Below are 9099 nucleotides of genomic sequence, written 5' to 3'. Positions count from 1 at the left end.
CCATTTATTTGTTTTACGTCTTAGTAATCTTTTATATCTATCTCTATCAGAACTTGTCCTTGCAAGTGACCGTGAAGGGATTGACAACCCCATTATTGCCTTGGGTGGAAGTGTTTGATTGTTCGTGCAGGTGCATAGATTGGAGACTTGCTCGTACCTCCTACTGGATTGATACCTTGGTTCTCAAACTGAGGGAAATACTTATCTCTACTTTGTTGCATCACCCTTTCCTCTTCAAGGGAAAAACCAACGTAAGCTCAAGAAGTAGCATCGATAGGTTTGCAAGATAATAAAGAACATGAAAATAAAAGTTAGGTGTTGTTTAAATAAAGAAACAATTAAGTTTAATAAAACGAGTGTGGATTAGTGGTGGTAGGATTTGCGGAATTGTCCCTTAGCAATTGACTACATTACTAGATCGATAGCAAGTTTTTATGTGGGAGAGGCCACTACTGGCATGTCGTCCCTTACTTGGAATTCTATGCACTTATGATTGGAACTATTGGCAAGCATCCGCAACTACTAACATTCATTAAGGTAAAACCCAACCATAGCATTAAGATATATATTGGTCCCCCTTCAATCTCGTACGTATTAATTTCTATGTTTAGGCTGAAGCTGTTGTCACCCTTGCCCATCCAATGCATAGTCCTATCAACATACAACTAACCCTATGGTGTGATCCACACGTACGATCATATGATGTGCACTAAAGGACAGCAACATAACCACAAGCAAATTAAACCAACCATAAGCATTCACCAATTACCGATAGGATAACAAAAATCTACTCAAACATCATAGGATGGCAACATATCATTGGATAATAGTATGAAGCATAAAGCACCATGTTCAAGTAGAGGGTACAGTGGGTTGCAGGAGAGTGGACCGCTAAATATAGATGGGGGAAGGTGATGAATATGTTGGTGAAGATGACAGAGTTGTTGGAGTAGATCGCCGCCACACGATGATTGCCCCGACGGTGTTCCGGCGCCACCGGGAGAGAGCCCCCCTCCTTCTTCTTCTTCTTCTTCTTCTTCCTTGGCCTCCCCCCTAGATGGGAGGAGAGTTCCTCCTCTGGTCCATGGTCTCGATGGCAGCGGAGGGGTGGGAGCCCCTCCGAGATTGGATCTCCCTCTCTGTTCTCTTCTATTTCGCGTTCCCTAGATCTGGCCGAAAATCGTTTCTTAAATATCCGGAGATCCGTAACTCCGATTGTGTTGAGATTTTAACATGTTTTTTCTGTATATAAGCTTCCTTGCGCCCGAAGTAGATCTTCAACCGACGTACGAGGAGGGCACAAGACACCTGGGTGCACCCTGGGGTATCTTGGGAGTTGTGGGCCCCCGTTTGCATTGATTTCACGTCCCAAAAATCACAAATATTACAAAATAATTCTCTGTAAATTTTTATTGTGTTTGGACTTTGTTTGATATGGATATTCTACGAAGCGAAAAACATGCAAAAAATAGGAACGAACACTGGGCACTGGACCAATATGTTAGTCCAATAAATCATATAAAATGTTGCCAAAAATATGTAAACATTGTATAATATTGGCATGAAACAATAAAGAAGTATAGATACGATGGAGACGTATCAAGGCACATGCTCTTCGTCATCCATTTCCTCTTCCTCAGGCTCGTAAAGCTCATCCACATCTATGTCTCCTCCATAGTGGTACCAAGGATCCTCTCTCTGCAACTTGAGCTGCTCCAATCTATGAAGCAACTCAACCTCTTCTTCATCAACACCCAATGGTCTAGGATCATAACCAAACTCAGGTTGCCAAATAAAATCAGCACTGAAAGTCTGAAACCCCTTTCTTCTTGACCATCTTCACTTTCATCATCATCTTTCTCTGAATCATCAGAAGGCAACCTTGACTTGCCCTATCTCTGGAGGTTAATGCTCTGTTGTGTGTTGACAACCCCTTGGGGCTCACCTATGTTACCGTTGGGGATCTGCTCCTCACATATTTGTGAAGCTCTATTCGCATCAAGTGGGGTTGGGGCATCTCCTTTAAGTACAATGAACTTAATAGATCTGTTGTGGTCAAACTCTCTGAGCATTTCCTGAACTATTGCATTGCTGTCAGGCAACTCTAAACTGGCTATGCCAATTCCCTCTTGCTTCACATAATAAATATAATCTGTACTCCCAAAGCCTTCCAAATCCATAATGGCCAACAGGGTGTTGTATGTGATTTCAGAGTTGGCCATTGTCCTGTCTAAGTTATCCCTACCATAGAATTGGAAACTCACATTCCAAATGTGAGCTCCAACCCTAATTGTAGACAAATGGGGCAGCTACATTCAGTTAGTTCATCATCTAAAAATTCAGTACTAAATAGCATTCAGTCAAAAATGGGGCAGCAACATTTAGTTAGTTCAGATTCAATACAAAATTCAGTATTACACTACAATACATTCAGTAAAACATATGGCAGCAACATTTAATTATTTCAGAAAACATTCTGTAGTTGAATGAATTCAGTAAAACATATGGCAACAACATTCAGTAGTTGAATGAATTCAGTAAAACATATGGCAGCAACATTCAATTATTTCAGAAGCATTAAGTAGTTGACATCAACATTCTAAAATTAATATGAACTGAACTAACAGTATCAAACAGCTAGCATTACAAATCTGAAACCCTAGTTATTCGGGGATGGGAGAGCTCCAGATTTGAATGTAGCTCAAGTAGGGGGGGCGCTTTGAAGTGGGTAGCTCCTCCACCACCCCACGGGTGACATCCGCTGACGACTCAGTTGCCGACGATGAACGGAAATGAACGAAACAAGCTGCTGCCGCAGCAATCCTCCCCCTGCCACGACTACCCCCTCCCACGCCACCATCCGGACCCATCTGCTCATCCTGCTCTTCCCCCTCGTCGTCGATGCATCTGAGTCCACCTTCTATAGATCCAGCCGCCGCCATGCCGCTCGAGTTTGAGAGGTGGGATGGGGAGGGGGGAGAGAGAGAGGGAGAGAGCGCTTGGGTTCGCGTCCGACCGAGCCGCGTCGGCCGCTTCCGACAGCCGAATCAACAGCCGTTAGCGGCGCGCCATCCCCCGCTGTCGGCACACGAGTGATCTGCCACATCAAAACGGGATCATTTTTGCATTCAGTGTTTTTTGCCACTGTCAAAATTTCGGCGCGGTGTAAAGTGTCAGTTCTGTAAAGTGATGGTTTTACGAGAAATAGGACGCTAAAGTGGTGGTTCTGTGCATTTTACTCTCTATTTCACTCAGGCAGATCTTTTGCCTCCTCTTTAAGAGAAAAAATGTACTTAGTACTTCGCTAAAAAAATTTTAATAATACATTTTTTATATTAAATTTCAGAAATATTATGCCGTAATTATATTTTTTAAAAATATTACCCAATCGGCCTACTACTGACCGATTGGATCCAGTCGGCCTACTGCTGGCCGATTGGCCCTCAGTCGGCCCACTGCCGGCTGATTGGATCCAGTCGGCCCACTGCTGGCCGATTGGCCTCAGTCGGCCCACTGCTGGCCGATTGACACCCAGTCTGCTTCCTCTAGGCCGACAGGTGCATGCACCCATTTATCTGATAAATAGGTATTTGAAAAATGTTGAAGAAGTATTTAAAAAAATGTTGATCATGCATATAAAAATGTTAATCAAGCACTAAAAAAATATTAAACAAGTATTTTAAAGATGTTGAACAAATATTTCAAAAATGTTGAATAGGTATTTGAAAAATATTAAAGAAGCATTTTAAAAAATGTTGATCATGTATATAAAAATGTTAATCAAGCATTTGCAAAAAATGTTGAACAAGTATTTTAAAAAATGTTGAAAAAGTATTTGAAAAAATATTAATCATGTATATAAAAATGTTGAACAAGTACTTGTAAAAATGTTCAACAAGTATTTGAAAAAATATTAATCATGTATATAAAAATGTTGAACAAGTATTTGTAGAAATGTTGATCATGTATATAAAAATGTTGAACAAGTATTTAAAATATGTTGAACAAGTATTTAAAAAATGTTAAACAAGTATTTGAAAAAAAGTTTAACATCTGGAAGCTGGTGGGGTAGTTATTAGCTGCGTTGGGGATCGATGTCTGGTCTCCATGGCAATCACCAGAGCAGCTAACCACCCCATTAGTTTCCAATTGCTGGTTAGAAAAGGGATCGCGACCAACTAGAGATGACTGAGCCGGTCTTCTCCATTATTTCATTCTTTTTTTTTTCTTTCTATATTATTTGTTTAAATACTTGTTCAAAAAAATTAAATTCTTGTTCAAATTTTTTCAAATACTTGTTCAACATTTTTATATACATGATTAAAATTTTTATTTACATTATCAATATTTTTTAAAATACTTGTTCAATATTTTTTTCAAATACTTGTTTAACATTTGTTGCAAATGCTTGATTAACATTTTTATATATACATGATCAACATTTTTTTAAATACTTCTTCAACATTATTCACATACCTATTCGACGGTTTTCAAATATTTGTTCAACATTTTCAAATACTTGTGCAACATTTTTTAAAAATGCTTGATTAACATTTTTATATGCATGATCAACATTTTTTCAAATACTTCTTCAACATTTTTCAAATAACTATTCAACAAATAGATGGGTGCATGCACCTGTCGGCTGTCGGCCTAGAGGAAGCAGACTGGGTGACAATCGGCCAGCAGTGGGCTGACTGGGGCCAATCGGCCAACAGTGGGCCGACTGGATCCAATCGGCCGGCAGTGGGCTGACTGGGGGCCTATCGGCCAGCAGTAGGCCGATTGGATCCAATCGGCCAGCAGTAGGCTAACTGGATAATATTTTTAAAAAATATAAATACGGCGTAATATTTCTGAAATTTAATATAAAAATTGTATTATTTTAAAAAAATTAGCTAGTACTTCTTCCGTCCCATCTCCTATTTAAGAGGGGGGAAATGTACTTCGTAATTCCTCCGTTCCATAATATAAGACGTTTTTGCAAGCAACATAGCTTGCAAAATCGCCTTGTAGGACAAAGGCAGTATTAGAAAACTGAGAGCTGGATCGTTATGATTTCACACCATTACACAAACAAATGTCTTAACCCCAGACCAATTTGGCGAGCCCATCTGCTCTGACCTATATTACACGAAAACAATGCGCCTAAGAGAACTCTTACTATTAGAGAAGCCATGAATGGTGCATATAATTAAACTTTTTTTATCTATTTTTACAGGATGATACAGAACATGGATTCAGATGTATGGTCTGTGACTTTCTGTAGGGTCCCAACAAATAAGCTGAGCTGCCTTATGTTACTCAAGAGTTGAGATGTCTTGGTACAAGGATGCATCAGAGGAGACTCACACAAATCAGACGAGCCGTAGCAGTCTGATTTTGCCCTGATTTCTATTGCCCACAAAATTTTTGCTGCTCTAGTGACCATCTTCAGTATTTACTACGCTGCTCTGCTGACGCGAAGCGGCGCTTACTAGAGGAGCATCAAATTTCCACCTGCACAAAATGGAAGATAGTTAGGTACTAGTGTCTCATTCATGCAAAAATGGCATGGTGATATGACATATCCAGCAAACTGATCCACCTCTTTAATGTTGTCCAAAACTACTTTCAAATGAAAATCTGAAGTGCCAAAAAACACTCTTCTATCTTCACACAAAGAAACCAGTAAAAAAACTGAATTATTGCGCACATTCCACTAGTTGGGTTTCAAGAGGTTTCATCACTAGAAATGGTATGTTAATCGAAAGTGATAGGTATGAATATTTAGAATGACCTGGCTCAACTCTCTTTGACGCAAAGTGCAAGGCAGCTAGATTAGGTGAGCATGTGGAAGCATTTACGGTGGAAGCATTTAAAATTGTCTTTTGAAGAAAGGAAGATGAATGTGATAGTATATCCCCTTTGCTGATTGAACAAGTTAAGAGTTTCCTATATAAATAAGTTAAGAGTTACACCGTAAACATCACGAAACAATGGGGGAAGCGACATTTTTAAGCAATGCCGCTTGCTTGTACTCTTTATCATATACACATTGTTCCACTAATATCAACCAAATCCTAATATCATGGCAGAATTTCAGGATAGGATATTCTAGAGAATGGTAGTGCTATCATTGTACGGTACCATGGGTGTCCATTCTGCACGATCAGAACAGCGAGAAAACTGATCCACCTCTTTAATGTTGTTGAAAACTATTTTCACATGAAAATCTAAAGTACCAAAAACACTCGTCTGTCTTGACACAGAGAATTGCACACTAGTAAAACCGTCCCAATCTGACTTATTGTGCAGGTTCTAGTAGTTGGGTTTCAAGAGGTTTCATCACTAGAAATGGTACGTTATTCGAAAGGATAGGTATGATATTTAGGATGACCTGGCTCACATTTCTTTGACACAAAGCGTAAGACGGCTAGATTAGGTGAGCATGCAGAAGCATCTAAGGGCCTCTTTGATTCGCGGGATTGCAAAAACACGGGAATAGGAAAACGTAGGATTGAAATGACATGCCCATTGGATTCCTATAGGATTTGAGTTTGTTTGATTGTATCACAGGAAAATTAAAGGATTTCTTCCAAGAGGTTGGAGTGGATGCTACAATTCCTATGAAATGTAGTTCAAATGAATCCATAGGAAAAAAATCCTATGGGATTCAATCCTGCGAATCAAACGATCAACGCAGGAAAAATTCCGAAGGATTCTTATCCTTCAAAAATCCTATGAAAATCCTTTGAATCAAAGAGGCCCTAAAATTGTCTTTTGAAGAAAGGAAGATGAATGTGATGGTATATCCCCTTTGCCAATCAAATAAGTAAAGAGTTTCCTAAAAGAACGGTTTAAGAGTTACACCGTAAACGTCACAAAACGATGGGGGAGACGACATTTTTTACGATCATACGTGTTCAAAAAGGAATGCCTCTTGCTTGTACTCTTTATCATATACACATTGTGCGTCTTGGGTGGTCTGACCCTCCGGGCTTGCGTAAGGGGCTCTCGTCGTCGCTTCTTCTGCTTACGGTTGGCGGCTCTGGAAGCATCGCAATGGATGTGTCTTCGGTGGCGTGACGCCTTCCGTTGTGCACCTAGTTCACACCATCCAGGAGGAGGCCAAGCTATGGGCTTAGAGCTGGAGGAGGCCTAGCTATGAGCTAGAGCTGGAGCTAGGGATGCAAGCGGACGGCATCCGCATATCCGTGACCGTTCGCGAAGCAAAAAATTACTTTAATAACCGTGTTAGTTTAATTTTTTGCTTCGTGGACGGTTTCGGTGCCGTCCGCTTGCGAGATCACGACAGTGAGAAAACTGAAAATATGTACTGAAATCCGCAGGAAACTGAGATATACTACTGTCATGTCACAGTCTATATTGTACATGTCCGTTGGAGTGCTCATACTCCGTATGATACTACTATACCAAAGGCAGGGCAGGGCAGGCAGGGTCTGTTCACCAAAAAGGTGCTGATTATGTCCGGCCGTCACGTGGTTAAGGCTAACAGGAATTGATTCCAGGGATGGTACGCAGTACGCACCCACCAGCAGCCCCGTCAGGAACGCCATGGCCATCCATCGTGGCCAACCACAATCTGCAGGACCCAACGTACTACATCCGTGTCTGCCGCGCCATCAAAACCAAATCTTAGATCTGATCTCGGAGCGCGACCGACTAACGTAGGCTCTAATCAACGTCCAGACCACGCTGTAATCTGTAATTTTCGTCGGGTTTCGTTCGTCTTCGCCATGTGGAGTGAAGTGAAATTCAGGCAAGCAGACGGGGAGGAGGCGGGGATCGGGGGCTTACTCATGCGGGAACTTGACTTCATGCAGAGCGTCTGACCGGAGCGACCACGCCAGCGCCGCCCGGGCGCATCTGGCGAGCGGCTCCACCTGGCCGGCGTCGGTGACCAGCGCCAGCGGGCTGTCCAGGTGCGCGCCGCCGTCCACGGCGTCCAGGTCGCGCACCCACTCGGGACGCTCTGATGCGCTCTCCCAGAGCACCCGCGCGTTCACCACGAACCCGGCCCACTCCAGCCGGGTGGACAGCAGCATGTCGCTCCGCGCCGCCGGCAGCAGCGTCTCCTCCGAGACGTGGTAGCCCACCAGCTTCCCGGCCTCGTCGCAGGCCGGCGCCTGCAGGAAGGACTCCTTGGTGCCTTCGTCCTCGCCCAGAATGCCCACGGGCACGGCGCCCACGGACTTGACCTTCTGCGCCTCGTCGAACAGCTCCGTCCGGAGGATGCCGTTCTCGTCGGCGAACACCACCACGCCGTCCATCTTCTCCTTCCGTACCTCCCTGAAATTGGTCGACAGATCCAAATTGTGAGCGAGGAGCCGAGGATACGGGGATGGGCGCTCGGTGAGATCTAGTGCAGCGAGCAGAGGAGCATGGTGATAGTACCTGAGGGCGTGCATTCGCAGGCGCGCGGTGGAGGGGCCGTCGGAGGCGACGAGGTGGAGGAAGTCGAGGCCGGAGCGGGCGAGCACGGCGGCGACGGCGTCGGTGCGGTGGCCAGGCTCGACGACGATCCAGCGCAGCGGGGCGTCGACGAGGCGGAGGGTGTGCGCCAGGGACGTGAGCGACGGCGCCTGGAGCGCGGAGGTGGTGGTCGGGGTGACGGCAATCACGGGCCTGAGCGGGTCGGCCATGCGGTTGCGGCTGCGGCGCTGTGCTTCCTGGACGGCGGCGAGGATGCTGTGGGCCTTGAGGAGCTCGCCGGGGTTCGGGTGCGGCCACTTGCGGACGCGGATGGCGTGGCGGCCGACGAAGACCGGACCGTGGTGGACCTGGTGGTGCGCGTTGGCGCCGGCCTCGCTCTCAGCCAGCGTGGTGGTCGTCGTGACGGTGGTGGTGGTGGTCGTCGTAGTAGTGATGGTGGCGGTGGTGTTGGAGCTGGCGAGCATGACGGGCGGGGTGACGAGGGAGACGAGGTGCGCCGACGGGTTCATGGGCGGCGTGGGCAGGAAGAGGAGGAAGACGACGAGGCGGGAGAAGCGGAAGCCGACGGCCATGGAGGTGGCGCAGAAGAGCGCGTGCAGGATGAGCCACGTCGCCGGCAGCGACGGCTTGGCCAGCTCGGGCGCCGCGTCGGGCGACCCCGCC

At 45.1% G+C, this 9099-nt stretch overlaps 1 protein-coding gene across 1 annotated transcript; it reads right to left on the bottom strand.

Moving 5' to 3' along the window:
- Nucleotides 1–5029: 5029 nt before the first annotated feature.
- Nucleotides 5030–9099, bottom strand: LOC606374 (probable glucuronosyltransferase Os04g0650300; the record flags this gene model as incomplete). Its single annotated transcript, XM_044603475.1, is given in 3 exon segments — nt 5030–5499; nt 7801–8292; nt 8398–9099. Coding segments are annotated over 3 exon segments (1273 nt in total), but the record flags the coding sequence as incomplete, so codon positions are not given.

The sequence above is a fragment of the Triticum aestivum genome, chromosome 2A, assembly GCF_018294505.1.
Source record: "Triticum aestivum cultivar Chinese Spring chromosome 2A, IWGSC CS RefSeq v2.1, whole genome shotgun sequence".
NCBI lineage: Eukaryota > Viridiplantae > Streptophyta > Magnoliopsida > Poales > Poaceae > Triticum > Triticum aestivum.
The sequence above is the reverse complement of the archived record's forward strand: the minus strand, read 5'-3'. Positions and strand labels throughout refer to the sequence as shown.